At 46.4% G+C, this 17,080-nt stretch overlaps 1 protein-coding gene across 1 annotated transcript; it reads right to left on the reverse strand.

Annotated features, from left to right (window-relative positions):
- Window positions 1–14,458: 14,458 nt before the first annotated feature.
- LOC136515936 (uncharacterized mitochondrial protein AtMg00810-like) lies at window positions 14,459–15,673 on the reverse strand. Its single transcript, XM_066509385.1, has 3 exons — window positions 15,566–15,673; window positions 14,852–15,514; window positions 14,459–14,716 (listed from the first exon to the last, which is right to left on the reverse strand). The coding sequence occupies exons 1-3, from the start codon at window positions 15,671–15,673 to the stop codon at window positions 14,459–14,461; spliced, it is 1,029 nt and encodes a 342-aa protein (XP_066365482.1).
- Between the last annotated feature and the right edge of the window lie 1,407 nt (window positions 15,674–17,080).

Genomic DNA, 17,080 nt, shown 5'->3' on the forward strand with positions numbered 1-17,080 from the left:
CACTAGAAGAAGGAAGAAGACGTCCTCGCTGTTGGAGATCTGCACGCGCGTGAGAGAGAAAAGGAGGAAGAAGAGGAGCCACGCTACATGAGCTCTGGCGAGCTATGGCCTCGCCGGCCGCCACTGCCACCGTGTGGGTGGCCTCCGCCACCACCGCCGCACGCGCGACCTGCAGCGTCGCCGCGTGGGAGCATGCGGACCTCGCATGGGGCCACAAGGGCGAGCATGCCAGAGAAGTGGGCGACCTCTGTGTAGGAGACCATGAGGCCTAAGAGGGGGGGGTGAATTAGGCAACTTAAAGTTCAACTTCTAAACTATGGCCTCTTTTTCTACCCTTAACAAAACATATGCAAAAGATAAATAATCTAAATGTGCAACTATGGTTTTGCTAATGTGTTGCTATCTCTATTGCAAAAGGAGTAATACAAACAATGTAAATGCAGAAGCTAAAGAGCAAGGTAGAGATATGCAAACTCCCGTCGATGACTTCGGTATTTTTATCGAGGTATCAAGAAGCGCACAAGCTTTCCCCTAGTCCTTGTTGGATCCCCTCGCAAGGGCCAAGCTCCCGGTTGGATAACTCCATGGATAGCCTCGGGCCTTCCCCACGCGCAAGTGGGTCTCCGACGTGCCTTCTGATAAGCCTCTCCCGGATGCTCCCCGCCATCTTCACTATCAAGCTTCTGGCCGAACCGCCATGGGCCTTGTTTCCTTCGGTACACAATGGCGGACACACCATAAACATGGTTGGTGTAATCTCACAAGACTCAAGCCCCTCTGATGTACAACAATGGTGCGCGCAAGCACCAGGTAGTAAGAGGTATGCAAACCTCACTAAACACTAGGCATAAACCTAGAGCAAGCGCATAAGCGGTGATCTAATCAACCTAAGCACTTTGCAAAGCACCTACGCTAATCACCTAATGAATTACTAAGCACTATGCAAGTGGAGATCACTAAAATAGTGTATCAATACCCTTTGTACGTTTCCTCAGCTCTACTCACCTCAAATGGCCGGTTGGGGGGTCTATTTATAAGCTCCATTGAGAAAGTAGCCATTGGGGATGAAATCCCACTTTTCTGCTACTGACTGGACGCGTCCGGTCGTCCTGACCATTAGAGCCACGATCAACTGATCGGACGCTGATGGCGTCTGGTCACATGCCACCGGACGTGTCCGGTTATAATTTCGCCGCTCTGGAACCTCTATGTACTCGATCGGATGCTGCAGTTCTTGTGTCTAGTTGATTTGCCGTCAGAGTCCGTTCAGTACTGAGTATGTTGCCGGAATGATGAACAGTGCCATCGGTACATCCGGTCACTTTTAGTACTTAGCGTCCGGTCACTACTGCTAATGCCTTCTGTTGCCGAGCCTCTTGATCGGAGCGTGCGGTCGCTATCTAGCTAGCGTCTGGTGCTGCGTCCGATCACCACTGTGAGCTCGTTTCTTCGTGATCTTGCGTCCAGCTTGGTTCCTATCTTTGTGCTTGAACTATGCTTGATATCTTGGGTCTTCTCTTATGATCCTAGGGTCTTGCTTATGGTGTTGATCATCGGATCATCACGTCACCTTCGTCCAAGTCACGTCTTGCACCCTATTGAACTACAAAACAATCACTTATAAATTCATTAGTCCAATTTGGTTGTGTTGGTCATCAAATACAAAAATCCAAAGTAAATGGGCCTAGGGTCCATTTTCCTTACAATCTCTCCCTTTTTGGTGATTGATGACAACATGACCAAAACAAGCAAATAATAAAAGTTTTGGAATTTAAAAGCTATTTACTTACTAGGATGCAACGCAAAGGGCAAGGTTATATGATACTAAAAAGAAACCACTTGTAAGACTAAAAGATACCGATTGAAGATACTAATTGTAAAGCTAAAAGGTACCACATGTAAACATCTTTGAAAACTTATCTTGCCCTTGCAAATGTCCCCATGTGGCATTATGGATTTAAGCCTTGCTTTTTGGTCCTACAAATTTTCCCATTACATAGACTAATCCATAATCCACTATCCTCCCTTTCTCAGACCATTATCACTTGTAGATCATTACCACTTGTAAATTATTATGATGTTGCTGTTGGTCCTGTAAATTAATGCTTGCTTTTGGTCCTCTAAATTCTCCCTCTTTGGAATCAAACACCGAAAAGGAAGACATTAGTAGCACAAGGGAGGGTCAAACTTTGTGATCCTTTGTATGTGGAGTGGAATAGGCCACAAAATTTGACTCTCACATTACATAGACTAAGCTCCCCCTAAATATATGCATACATATGATGGAGAGTGAAGTTTATGCATAATTGGCAAATTAATGCTCAAGGGAGTTTAATCTATATAATACATGGAGAAAGCATATAAATGCCAAAGTGAAATCAACATGATGATATCGGTTTAGAAATACCACATGTGGAAATCAAATTGATTTATACCACTTGCAATAGGTGGTGTATATTTGAAGTATGATGCTTATCTCTAGGGACTCTATTTTCCTTGCAATGAGACTACTACACATATGATAAGCTTGAAAAGGTGTTAGTCTCAAAGCATCCAACTTATAGAGTAACCTCCCCCTAAATTTGTGCACACAAGTATGGAATACTTGTAGAAGACATGCACACTGATTTTAGAATCAACCATACCACTTGAAAGATGACATCACATGAATGTGAGAATTATTTTTGAAGGTGATATTCGGGAGAAATTATCTATAATTTGGACTTTGGCACATATTAGATGAACAATTGTAAAACAAGATATGTGTCGTGCTCCTAAATAATTTAAACCATGTAGATTTGCTCCTAGGGTTAAGAGTGAAACCAAGCAAGCCTACCATATGATATACCTAGTGTATGCATAACAAAAGATTAAGCATGCAAATGCAAGCCTATGTATGAAAAGGAACTAGATGCTAAAGGATACCAATTGTAAGAAATTAAATCTAGTTACCTAACATGGGAAGGGGAATTTGAGTCTATAGTATTCACTAACGCACTTGACAATAACTTTCTCCATAATGATGCACCCCATAAAATGCACCCATACTTTGCCAAGTCTCCAAATTCCCTGAAGTCCATCGGACTTCTCACTTCCCTTTCGGGATCCAAACCTTTTTGGTGCTCTTCGTATTGGAAATGATCTCCTTTGACACCCAAAAGCGTTTGACCCCATTATTGGCTTGCTTGTTCACCTTGATGGCCACCACCTTGTCATTCTTCTTCTTCAAGAGATATGGTGTGGATGCCTTCTTGTCCACCTTATTGGTGTAAGTGTTGGAGAGCTTGCTTGTTTGCTTTTTGTCTTTCTTCTTTGCTCCTCCCCTATTCTTTACCTTGCACTCATAGGACTTGTGGCCTTCCTTGTGGCATACGTTGCAAACCATGGTTTGTCCTTCATCAAGCTTCTTCACTCCCTTGACGGTGTTATCTTGATGAAGTTGGGCTTGCTTTGCTTTGTCTTTCACTTGAGTCAAGTCATTGGTGAGGCGAGCCACTTCTTGCTTGAGTTGCTCATTCTCCTTTGCAACCTCTTGTGTGCATGTATCTACAACAACTTTCTCAACATAAACTTGGTTGTACAAAGGTGAGTCTAAACAAAAATCATTACAAGAAGTAGAGGCATCTTTTTTTGACATGTTAAAGATAGAACTTTTCCTTTTAGATGCCTTGGTGGGGGTTGTGCTAACGGCTTCAAGATTAGCAACTTTATTAGTTAGCTCATCACAATGTTTGCACATGGTTTCCATTTTAGCAAGCAAACAATTATATGCTTCTTGTGAGCTAGCTAACTTTTCTTTTAATTTTTCATTTTTCTTTAAGAGTTGCTCATCATTGATTGTGCATGCATTTGTTGTTGCACTAGTCTCAAGCTTCTCAATTTTAGTAGATAGTTCAACATTGAGATTAGCAAAGTTTTCATATTGTTCAAGCAAGGTTTTGTATGCTTTTTGTGAACTATCTAGCTTTTCTTTTAAACTTTTGAGCTTCTTTTGTTGACTAATGCAAGTTTTAGCAAAATTAAGATTTTCTTGCACAAGTTCATGATAAGAAGGCATATTATCATCACTATCACTCTCACTAGAGGAAGAGCTTTCGTTACCTCGTGCCATAAGACACACACGAGAAGAGCTTGATGATGAGTGCTTGCGGCCTCGCCTCTTGTGATGGGGTTCTTCTTCACTTGAAGAATTATCCCATGATCTTATTGATGTGAGGGCTTGGTTCTTGCATACTTTCGTCTTTGTCTTGGGTGTGGGCTTGTTTGGACAAACTTCCACAAAGTGTCCTAACTCGCCGCATCCATAGCATCCTCTCTTTCTTTGCTTGTTTCTTTGATGAGTGAAAATGAGGTCTTGAATTTGGATGGGCGCACCCTTGACATTGAGCCTTACGATCATCTTCCCCACCTTTTTGATAAGTTTGATTGATTCTTTATTAAGGTCGGAGGTAGAGGAGGAAGATTGATCATCATCACTTGATTCTTGTTCATCATCATCATCATCCTCATCTTCTTCTTCACTTGAGGAGCTTGAGCTTGAGCTTGACTCAACTTTCTTGCCCTTCTTCTTTTTCTTCTCGCTACAAGCGAGAGCTTTGCCTTTGCTTGATGAAGATGCTTCTCCTTGACCCATTTTACATGACATTTCAAATGCCACTAGCTTGCCAATGACAATGTCTGGGGTCATGGTGCTCAAGTTCTCCATATTGTGAAGGATGGTGATGATGCTTGTATATTTCTTTTATGGTAGAACGGAGATGATCTTCCTCACGATGTCCGCATCATCTAGCTTTAATAATCCTATTGAATGGAGCAAACTTTTATAAGCATCTTGTGAGCTAGCTAACTTTTCTTTTTACTTTTTCATTTTTCTTTACAAGTTGCTCATCATTGATTGTGCAAGCATTTGTTGTTGCACTAGCCTCAAGTTGCTCTATTTTAGTAGATAGTTCAATATTGAGATTAACAAATGTCTCATATTGTTCAAGCAAAGTTTTATATGCTTCTTGTGAACTATCTAACTTTTCTTTTAATTTTACGAGCTTCTTTTATTGACTACTACAAACTTTAGCATAGTTAAGATTTTGTTACATAATTTCATCATAAGAAGGTATTTCATCATCACTATCACTCTCACTAGAGGATGAGCTTTCATTACCTCGTGCCATAAGGCATACACGAGAAGATCTTGATGATGAGTGCTTGTGCCCTCGCCTCTTGTGATGGTCTTCTTCTTCACTTGAAGAATCATCCCATGACCTTATTGATGTGAGGGCTTTGTCCTTGCATGCCTTCTTCTTTGTCTTGGGTGTGGGCTTGTTTGGACAAACTTCCACAAAGTGCCCCAACTCGCCGCATCCATAGCATCCTCTCTTTCTTTGCTCATTTCTTTGATTAGTGAAGATAAAATCTTAAATTTGGATGGGCACACCCTTGACATTGAGTATTCGGATAATCTTCTCCACCTTGTTGATAAGCTTGATAGATTCTTCATCAAGGTCGGAGGTGGAGAAGGAAGATTGATCATCATCACTTGAATCTTCATCATCATCCTCATCCTCATCTTCTTCTTCATCTTCACTTGAGGAGCTTGAGCTTGTCTCAACTCACTTGCCCTTCATATTCTTTTTCTCACTACCTGTGAGAGCTTTGCCTTTGCTTGATGAAGAGGCTTCTTCTTGACCCATTTTGCGTGACATTTCAAATGCCACTATCTTGCCAATGACTATGGCCGAGATCACGGTGCTCAAGTCCTCCATGTTGTGAAGGATGGTGATGATGCTTGCATATTTATTTTGTGGTAGCACGGAGATGATCTTCTTCACGATGTCCGCATCATCTAGCTTTGTTAATCCTATTGAATGGACCTCATTGATAATTAGATTCAAATGAGAATACATATCACGAACAAGCTCATCATTATTCATTTTAACGGAATCATAATTTTATTTAGCTAGACAATGTTTTTGCTCATGACATTAGTTGTGCCATCATGGAGCTCTTGGAGTTTTAACCAAATTTTATGTGCCATATTTAAAGTGAACACTTGGTTAAACACATCCATGCTAAAAGATTCAAACAAGCAATTTTTAGCTCTAGCATTGAAATGAATTTCTTTTTATTCACCCTTTGTGGGTTTATTGGGATTTTTAATGGGTTTCATCTCGTCACAAGTGACTCTCTAAACACCCAAATCAATCGCCTCAAGATGACATGCCATTCTAGCTTTATAATAGGGGAAGTTAGTGCCATCAAAGTGCGGATGCCTAGAGATATCCATTACAACCACTCTAAATAGCGTCGGCTCAGCGGCGGTGAAGCCAAAGGTCCAAATTGAGCAAACCGGCTTTGATACCACTTGTAGGGGACTGTGACGCCTAAGAGGGGGATGAATTAGGCAACTTAAAGTTCAACTTCTAAACTATGGCCTCTTTTTCTACTCTTAGCAAACCTATATAAAAGATAAACTATCTAAATGTGCAACTACGGTTTTACTAATGTGTTGCTATCTCTATCGTAAAAGGAATAATACAAACAATATAAATATGGAAGCTAAAGAGCATGGTAGAGATATGCAAACTACCGTCGATGACTCCGGTATTTTTACCTAGGTATCGAGAAGTGCGCAAGCTTCCTCCTAGTCCTCGTTGGAGCCCCTCGCAAGGGCCAAGCTCCCGGTTGGGTAACTTCGTGGATAGCCTCAGGCCTTCCCCACGCGCAAGTGGGTCTCCGACGTGCCTTCCATAAAGCCTCTCCCGGATGCTCCCCACCGTCTTCACTATCAAGCTTCTGACTGAACCGCCACGGGCCTTGTTCCCTTCGGTACACGGTGGCGGCCGCACCACAAACGTGGTTGGTATGATCTCGCAAGACTACAAGTCCCTCCGATATACAAAAATGGTGTGCACAAGCACCGGGTAGTAAGAGGTCTGCAAACCTCACTAAACACTAGGCCTAAACCTAGAGCAAGCGCATAAGCGGTGGTCTAATCAAACTAAGTACTTCGCAAAGCACCTACGCTAATCATCTAATGATCACTAAGCACTATGCAAGTGGAGATCACTAAAATGGTGTATCAACACCCTTGGTATGTTTCCTCAGCTCCACTCACCTCAAATAGCCGGTTGGGGGTCTATTTATAAGCCCCATTGAGAAAGTAGCCGTTGGAGACAAAAAACCGCTTTTTCTGCTACTGACCGGTCGGTGCTATCGTCCTGAACGAACGTGTCTGATTGTCCTGACTGTTAGAGCCATGATCAACTGATCAGACGTTGTGGCGTCCGGTTACATGCCACCGGACACGTCCGGTCGCAATTTTGCCGCTCTGGAGCCTCTCTGTACTCGATTGGACGCTGTAGTTCCTACGTCTGGTCGAGTTGCCGCCAGCGTCCGATCAGTACTAAGTGTGTTGTCGGGATGATGAATAGTGCCATCGGTGCGTCCGATCACTTTCAGTACTCAGCGCCCGATCGCTGTTGCTGAGGCCTTCTATTGCTGAGCCTCTTGATAGGAGCGTCTGGACGCTATCCAGCCAGTGTCCGGTGCTGCGTCCGGTCACCACTGTGAGCTCGTTTCTTCGCGATCTTGCATCTAGCTTGGTTTCTATCTTCATGCTTGACTATGCTTGATATCTTGGATCTTCTCTTATGCTCCTAGGGTCTTGCTTATGGTGTTGATCATCGGATCTTCACATCGCCTTCGTTCAAGTCACGTCTTGTACCCTATTGAACTACAAAACAATCACTTGCAAATTTATTAGTTCAATTTGGTTGTGTTGGTCATCAAACACCAAAATCCAAAGTAAATGGGCCTAGGGTCCATTTTTCTTACACTCTGGCTCCTCGCGTGGGAGCTCTGCCCCGCCATCTCATGTGGGAGCACGTGGGCGAGCGTAACAGGGAATGAGACAGATGACGAAAGAGATAAGGAGGATTGGGGATGAAAGAGATAAGGAAGAAAAAAATAAAAAAAATAACAAATGGCTCCCACCTGTCAGTGGCTGATCTCACATTAGATGTCTTCAAACCAAATAGAAAATGGGTTGATCCCATCCCTCCTCAATGAAACAGAGAATGGAGTCATCCCGTCACTCAAAATAGAGACAAGACCTCCCACTCCGAACCAAATGCTACCTAAGAGTGGGGATGGAGGGCCCCCCTGTCTCAACCTTTCCCTGGCTTAAAAAGACACTATTTTCATCATTGATGCGAATACAGATAGAACCCCCTCTAACAACCTGCCGTAACCAACCTTCCATTTCTGCCCAAAACCCCTAGAAATGGAGCCCTTAATCTTTGTTTTCAGTCATTATCTCAACATCTCATATTGAGATTACTTCAGCAAGAGATGCATTAATATTTCTAACAGCCAATCGTTGCATACTTGCATCCTTCCTTTTTTTAGTTTGTATACCATGTGTCTCATTTAGTGGCACTTATGTACATCGACGAACAATTACTAGGACATTCTATCGAACACGTTAGGGCCGTTGTGGTCTATGTGAGAATTGAGAAACCAACCCTTCGCCTTGCCTCGCGCCTCCTGCTGTCCTATAGGCTGTAGCTAGAAAGCAGAGCGAGATGAGTGCTTGATGGGCCCCACCGCGTAGAGGCTTCTTTCCCGATACAAATAGCGGCCACCAGCCACCACCAGAGCCGTTGAGAGCCTTGTTCATTTCCATTAACAAGTCCTCCAACCTTTCACTTTCTCGTCCAGAGTAGTATGTTGGCCGTGTGCATCACATGGTGACAAGAGGACGAGCAGTCCAACGTCGACACCAACTCCTCCACAACATCTCAAGAGACCGAAGATCGTGTTCGCTTATCACCTAGCACTGGGTTCATCCCCACCACCACCAATCACCTGGAGTTGGATGCTCTCCACTCTCTGTACTCCGACAAGCTAGAGGAGAAGTTCATGGTATGGTATTCCATAGACGATATCCCAAGTTCCCCTATTGCGATTGGAATACATAGGTCTTCTGCGCCAAGCTGTATTGCGATCACCTGAACTGACATGGAGGGCCCTTCGAAGTTGCCTTCATTGGTATGAACAAGGTTGGGCTCATGTCAGCGAGTGTCTATCGCTCCGAGGAATCGGTCTGGAGCGACCTAACATCAGTGGATGCGGGGATCACTAGTGGCGGACCCAGGATTCAGTCAAGAGTAGAGCCAAATTTAGTAGCAAGAAGCCAAAATATACAACAAATTTTATATATGGGTGTGTCACATAAAATAAATACCTATTCCCATAAAAAGTTTACAAATCATTAATTTTTTTCAACTACATTATTAGTACCATACACTAGCTAAGGAAATAATATGAAACATTAAGAAATAAATACCTAGTGATGATTTGGATCCTAATTTTAGATTCATAATTGGAATCAACTGTACAAAGTGTTGAAACTAGAAACTTGGAATTAAAATTAGTAGAGAACCAGATTAACAATTATTGTAACTTGGGTTCTGAATAGGTTAGGGGGACAGTAGAGAGGAGAGAGGTAGCGGCTAGGATTTGCCAATGAGTGGGAGGGAGAGAGACCCCTTGCCTCCATGCTCTTGGCACTATATATATGCAATAACAATATACAAGCGGCCCCTTGGTGGGAGATGATTTCACAAGCTACAACACTAACACCTATTGGGCCTCTTCTAGGAAAGGATTGGTCCATATGTCATATGGGCTCCCCAACAATGAGTGGCGGAGCGTGCCTTAAAACCAAGGGAGGCTAATTCCATGATCATGCTAAATAGTTAAGGGAAAACGATGTTTTTGTCCCTGTCCAGAAGTTCAATTGTGATTTTACCCTTATTTTTTCAACTTTGTGATTTTACCCCTCTTATTTTGAAACAAAGGAGTAGTTTGCCCCTAGTTTGGATGTCTGTTATTTAGAGGCTGATTAAACGATTAAAAAAATAAAACACATAAAATCAGATGTGAAATGACTAAAATGCCCTTATCACAGTTATCTCATCCGCACCGTGTCCACCAGTGACTATTGGGCAGGGCGCGCGACATCGACGGGGGATGCACGGCCGGTGGGCTCACGACGTGGCAAGGCGGGCGCTGTGGTAGGGGCGTGGCTGGGCGGGCGCTGTGGCCGTGCGAGCTCGCGGTGCGGTGGGTGCTGCTGGGCGGGTGTCGCGGCATGGCCGGCGGGCGCGCTGCCGGCGGGTGCGCAGGCACGCAGCTGGGCGTGCGTGGCAAGCCAGGCGCTGTGGTCGGTGCGGCAGCCACGTCGGGGGCCCGGCTGGGCGGCGCTGCGGCCGTGCAAGCTCGCGAAGTGGCGGGTGCCGCTGGGCAGGCGTCGCGGCATGGCCGGCGGGCACGCTGCGCTGCGGGTGCGCAGGCGCGCAGCTCCCTCTCTCACCTCTGCCTCTCCCCACCGCTTTGCTTGCTCGCTCTCCTTCTCCGCCCTCGCCGAAGCCACCGCCGTCGTTGTGCTCTTCCTCTACTCTACCCTCTCTCCCTCTCTGCTCCACCCCACCGGACCGACGCCGGCGCACAGCTACTCCGCTCGCTCTCTCTGCCTTACTCCCTCCTCTCTCCCTTTCCTCTCTCCCTCTCTCACACTCTCTCTGCCTCTCCCGCGACCGAGCCAACAGGGGGATGAGGACGGACCGAGGCCATTCGTCCCAGGCCACATTGCCTTGGCCAATGGACGGGCGACACCTCACCTTACGGGTCCCGCCTGTCATTGGTATATAGACCCACCCCCTCTCTCTTTCTCTCTCTGTAGGCCCGGTCTTCACAGACCAAAGGGAGAAAGAGGATAGGTCTATAGATCGGTGCATAGGCATAGTGCCGGTCAGCTCTGACCTCTGACTGGCCACACGCATCAGACTCTAAGCCGCAGGGAAAATGCTATGTGTACACAGAAAACGTACACAGGAAATGAAAGTTAAGCTTTTTAGTTATAGAAAAATTCTCAAAAGAATTCTAAATAAACTAGAGTCACCCTATATCATACCTAGATATTTGCCACTCATTTATCATTAGCTAAAATTGTAGAAATAATTTTCATGTTCCCTTCCATTCATGTTATTTTGCTCCTAACTTTTTTGGTATCATAGTTAGGACATGACTACTATAGACACCAAACATGTGATTCGTGAATAATTTTTTCAATATTAAATCTGAATTGACCAAATATAATAATCATTTTTTCAAAATACAGTATATGTGTCTTATTCTAAGTTAGGGGTAAAATCACAAATAGCCCTAAAAATCAGGAGCAAAATCACAAGGGCATATTTGTCCTTTGGTACAAAAGTTAACACCATTAGGGGAGGATGACGGAATATGGGTAAAGTGGTGCTTCGTTTTGAATAAGCAGGGGCAAATTCACAAAGTTAAAAAAAACAGGAGTAAAATCACAATATTGATATAAAATAGGGGTATGGACGCAATAGCCCCAATAGTTAAATAACAAGTGGCTCCGTTCGCTTCGCTGGAAAAAAAGCCGAAACATTGTTTCAGTTAATTTGTTGGGAGAGAAAAACACTCTTCCGGCTGAAAAATAATCAACTGAAAAGTATAGATTATAAGAGAAACGAACGGAGCCACTAAGCTAACTGTACTGAAAACTAATGTGACAAAAACCAACTAAATCTGACGAGAATACATACCGTGGAAAGTGCATGCTACGACGGCGAGAAAACTTAACATGGCTAGAGTCTGATTGCACAAATGATAAGCAGCAAAGAAGTAATAAGGGTTGATGCAGGCAGGGGAGCAACAAGTGAGTGGTTGAGATCTGTTTGACTTGCTTATAAACATGTGCCAGTGTAAATTAGCAAGAGTAAACTAGTGTATAGCCGGTGTACTACAGCTGGGTCCTTCAAAATCTCGCTCATCGCCTCCTTCAACTCCGAGATCCCCTTCTTGTTCTCCGTCAGCAGAGCAAGGATTTGCCCGTACTGCTCCTCCGGCGTGATCATGGCTTCCGATCGGGTGCAGTGGTGGTGGAGGTGAGCCAGATTGGTGGATCTGATACTACATGTTACCAGCCTCAACTGTATATGGATTGTTTTAGAGAGGATTTCGTGGAACGAGGTCACGAACTCCGGCAAATCGCCGAGCTCGCCGCCGTCGTCGCCCTCACGCACGGTTCAACGGAATAGCCGAGTCCGATCCGAGTTCACTCTCTCACGCGAACGTTACAAGGAGGAGCCAGTTGGGCCGCACCCAGCCTGGGCCACGCAGGGCCGTTACTCAGTTCACCAACTCCTGCCCACTTGTCTGCGGGTTAGCCCGACTTGCTTTCTTGGGTCTTTGCCTCTCTTCCCGCCATCCTGGGAGCAGAGGCGTCTTCGCTGAAGACGTCTTCACTGGCATCAGTCGGATCAACAGCTTCAGTCACCGGAGCAGCGTCAGAGGTATCGACGGTGACATCCTCTCTCCGTAGAAGCTCAGCTCGTCGGCTTCGCTGGTTCAAGAACTGTATTCTTCAGCACCAACGACGCGGTGTTCAGGATCCACCTCTCGTCTGGTCGAGTTCGCGAGGTATCCAGGAGGCGAGGTATTCATACCCTGATTCCGTATACAAGCTGCTTCAGGTACGAAGAAATTGTGCGGTCAACATTTTATCTTGTTTCTGTCTGCTGGTTCTCGAGTATTTAGTTAAGCCAACCTCCTTTTTTTTTAAAAAAGTATTTAGTTAAGCCGCAACAATTTTCTTTGGCAACATAAATACATGGATTCTAAGTATCTGTTATGTGAATATTATGAAATTGGGAAGTAGTATGACCGTTATCTATGACTGACTGCATGAGTACTATGATCGTTAATTCGTTATCTATGTCAAGTGATAAGTTTATGAATAATTAAATCTTTTCAGGTCGTGCTGAGAGATGATCGCTGAGGGAATAAATCGAAAGTTGTCAGATTGATCTGCGCTTGGAATATCTGCTCGTAATTGATGGTTTCTGTTTGAAATCGCTGCAATAAACAGTTTTCGGTTCTATTTCTGAAGGACTTCGTTGTTGCAGATTGCAATTGCATTCCTATTTGTAATGGCACAGATAGTTGGTATTCTCAATTCCTGCTGTAATTGCACAGGGTATTCTCAGTTCCTGTTCTGTCAGGTTTAGATTTCTGAATCTGCTCGTAACTGGATATTGTTTGTTCGGCAATGCAACTTGCAACTCAGAGATTTATTCTGTCCTAAAATTTGAATCTGCTTGGGTTTTGTTTTAGCACCACATCTGTCTGAAAGTTTTGTTCAGCATCTCTTCGGACATACAGTGGAATTGACAATACTGAGGAAATGGTTTCAGTTTCACAATCTACTAGGTGTCTATGTGAAGTGATACCAACATACATATGGTTAGAATTATTTGGTTTCCAGTTATGCAGTTTATTTAGATAAAAAGGGGTTAACCATGCTTTATGTGTTTTTGTTTTCGGTTCTGCACTGGTAAAGAAAAGAGCATGTCACTGTCAACCGAGATCTATGTCAGTCCAATCAAATTTATACTTTAAATGCTCATTTTTTGTGGCAATCCAAATTGGATTTGGCAGATTTTATGTGCCCTTTTTCTCCTGAAACGTGAACATGTATGCTTTAGTTTTAGTGTTGGTGCCTTAATCAGTTTCAGTATCTGTTGATGCACTAGATAACACTATAAAGTGTATTCTGATTTCAGGCATAAAATTTCTACTTAAATGAGCAAATGTTCATGCATGGCAGGCCTACGTGTTTGATGGTTGAATTTGTACCTTTCTTATGACAGATAAACCTGTGTGGTTTCACTTTTCTATCGGTTGACTTTCACATTTCATGCCTGAACCTAGCTTGAGTGTCCATTCAGGAATTCAATTTGCTGGCAGTGGACTTTCATTACAGTATGCTATAGTAGTTAAATTATTGGCCGATGCTTGGTCCAGGACATTCACCCAAAGGTGTAGAGTGGCAGTCTGCACTCCTTTGCTCTTAAATTTCATACCTTCCGTGCCATTTTGTTGCTTCCGTCAAGTTGCTGTTAAATGTGATCGTTCCAGCGTCTGCTGGACTCAAAAACATTACAGATTGCGCCTTCCTTTCTGCGGGCATTTGGGTCGAAACTGTCAGAACTCGCACAGAGGTGAGCGTCGGCGATGATGAACACACGAGCATGGCAACCTGGCAACGAAGAAAACGAACTGGACACAGAGATTTGGTGCTACTAGAACGCAGCATTTTTTGATGCACTTGTATTCTACTTATTGGAAAGCAAGTAGGAGACATGCCGTGCTAAGCGCGCACGACGCGAGGAGTGTGCGCATCCATCCCCACGCACCGCGTCGCCGGCTGTCGCTGCATGCTCTGGTTCGTGGCCGAGCGAGTCTAGGCCACGACGTCCTACGCGCGCGGAGTCCACAGGCCGGATCCTGCGCGCATGCATTGCTGATAACAGAAACATGCAAATTATCTATCTATGGCACATAGGAATATCTAACAAATCTCCTCCTACTCCTAGTGTGCCTGCTGTACATTGTAGACACCAAGCTTGGAGCGAAGTTGACAGAAGCGTTCATGCCCCAGAGCTTTGGTGATGATGTATGCCAGCTGCTCCACTGTCCCAATGGACTGGAGCTGAACCCTGTTCTCCTCGACACATTCACGAATGTGATGAAATCGAACATCAATGTGCTTACTTTGGTCGTGGAACACTGGATTCTTGCTGAGTGCGATGGCAGACTCATTGTCGATCTTCAGTGAGATGGTGCCCGCCTGCTCGCCTTTAAGTTATGCAAGAAGACGTGCAAGCCACACTCCCTGGCAAGAAGCAGTGGCTGCTGCTATGTACTCCGCCTCACAAGAGGATAGAGCCACAACACGCTGCTTTTGGGATTGCCAGGTGATCACATTGCCGCCGAGGAAGAAGACGACTCCAGTTGTGCTCTTGCGAGTGTCGATGTCGCCGGCCAAGTCGCTGTCGCTGTAGCCGATGAGCTGAGCTTCCTTCTTCCTCTTGTAATGACAGCCGAAGTGGAGAGTGCCGGCAACGTATCTAAGCACCCTCTTGACTGTGGCCAAGTGCTCGGTGGTGGGTTTCTCCATGAAGCGGCTGATGTAGCCCACCGAGTACGCGAGATCTGGCCTCGAGTTCACCAGGTAGCGAAGAGAGCCGACAATGCTACGGTACATGGTTGGATCAACGGATGGAGCAGAGCTAGACTTACTTAGTTTCAATCGTGACTCCATGGGGGTGTGGCTTGGACTGCATCCAGCCAAACCGGCATTCTCTAGTATCTTGGCAGCGTACGCGCTCTGGTTGATGGTGATGCCGACCTCGGTCTGGGACACCTCCAGACCCAGGTAGTACCGAAGTAGGCCGAGGTCAGTCATTTGAAATGTTGACCGCATCTCCTCCTTGAACTTGCTAATGTCGGTGTTGTTGCCGCCCGTGATCACCAGATCATCAACGTACACGCCAACGACCAGCCGACGGTCGCCTGCTCCACGTAGGTACACGGCGTGCTCGGAGGTGCTTCTTTGGAAGCCTAGCTCGATCAGAGATGAATCGAGCTTGGCGTACCAGGCGCGTGGGGCTTAGCGCAGGCCATAGAGAGCCTTCACCAGGTGCAGGACCTTGTGCTCGTGCCCGCGTAAGATGAAGCCTGGTGGCTGCTCGACGAAGACCTGCTCCTGGAGGACGCCATTCAGAAACGTGGACTTGACGTCCATGTGGTGCACTGCCTAGCCTTCGGAGGCGACGTGAGCTAGCAGCAACCACACGGACTCGAGTCGCGCCACCGGAGTGAAGACTTCTTCAAAATCGATCCCTTGCCGCTGCACATACCCCTTGGCGACGAGACGGGCCTTGTGCTTGGTGATCACGCCCGTCGCGTCCCTCTTGGTCTTGTAGACCCACTTCAATCCGATCGGCTTCACGCGGGGGGGGGGGGGAGCCTCGACGAGCTCCCATGTACCACTGGCTTCAATGGACATCATTTCGTCCAGCATTGCGTGGCGCCAGTGTTCGTGCTTGATGGCCTCCTCCAACGTCGTCGGCTCGGCGTCGCTTGCCAGCAGCAAGTGCTCCTCCAGTTCACGCCCAGCGAGCCCCGGTGGTGAGGCCGGCCCGATGACGTTGTCGACGCGCCGGAACCGGAGGGGCGCCTCGTCATCGTGGTTGAAGTCCAGCTGCTCGCTGAAACCGGACCCGGGCGGCGTGGCGAACTCGACGTCGGAATGCAGATGGGCACTCGACGAGCCTGGTGCAGGGCTTGCGGCAGGAGTGTGCGCTGGCGCGAATGGAGACGTGGGCGCGCCTGGCGATGGTGTCGAGGTGGAGCCCGATGCAGTAGGTTCAGAAGAGGCGCGACCCACTCGTGCACGAGTGGTGGTGATCACGGTGGGCTCCTCCACCGTGGACTCGGCGATGGTGAAGTCGGTGTCGCCCCTGTCATGATCAGGAGGCCATGCCCACTGAGCGCCCTCGTCGAAGACGACGTCCCGGCTGATGTGCACACAGCGGGTATAGGGATCGTAGACATGATATGCCTTGGATCCGGCCTCATACCCGACGAAGATCATGCGCCTTCTGCGATCGTCAAGTTTCTTAGAATTTGTTGAGGTTACCTTAACGTGGGCAATGCTGTCGAACGTGCGGAGATGATGGACGCCTGGCGCACTCCCCGTCCAGAGCTCGTAGGGTGTCTTGCCCCCTATGCACTTTGACGAAGACTGATTCAGCAGATACACGGCCGTCAAGACTGCCTCGCCCCAGAACACGACAGGGAGTCCTTTGGCCTTTAGCATGCATCGCGCCGTGCCCACGATGGACTGGTTGTGACGCTCCATGACACCGTTCTGTTGCGATGTATACGGTGCCGTGAGCTCGCGACGCAGTCCGAGCTAGGCGCAGTACTCGGTGAAGTTCGCCGCAGTGAACTCGCCACCCTGATCGGTACGGAGCGCGAGCAGCTTCTTGCCGGTCTTCCTCTCCGCGGCTGCCTAGACACGCTTGATGGCCGACGCAGCTTCATCCTTGGACGACAACAGTACCACCCACATGTATCGTGAGTAATCGTCGACCAGGAGGAGGAAATAGCGATTGCCGCTAGGCGTTGGCGATGAGATCGGGCCGCA

This window comes from Miscanthus floridulus, chromosome 17 (genome assembly GCF_019320115.1).
Source record: "Miscanthus floridulus cultivar M001 chromosome 17, ASM1932011v1, whole genome shotgun sequence".
Taxonomy (NCBI): domain Eukaryota; kingdom Viridiplantae; phylum Streptophyta; class Magnoliopsida; order Poales; family Poaceae; genus Miscanthus; species Miscanthus floridulus.

Bases quoted from the DNA above. Each gene is read 5' to 3' on its own strand.
- LOC136515936 (XM_066509385.1), bottom strand. From the start codon at position 15,673: ATGGACGTCAAGTCCACGTTTCTGAATGGCGTCCTCCAGGAGCAGGTC. The intron at 15,515-15,565 runs GTGAAGGCTCTC...TGGTACGCCAAG, and splicing joins AGCACAAGGTCCTGCACCTG to CTCGATTCATCTCTGATCGA. The intron at 14,717-14,851 runs GTGATCACCTGG...AAAGGCGAGCAG, and splicing joins TCTTCTTCCTCGGCGGCAAT to GCGGGCACCATCTCACTGAA.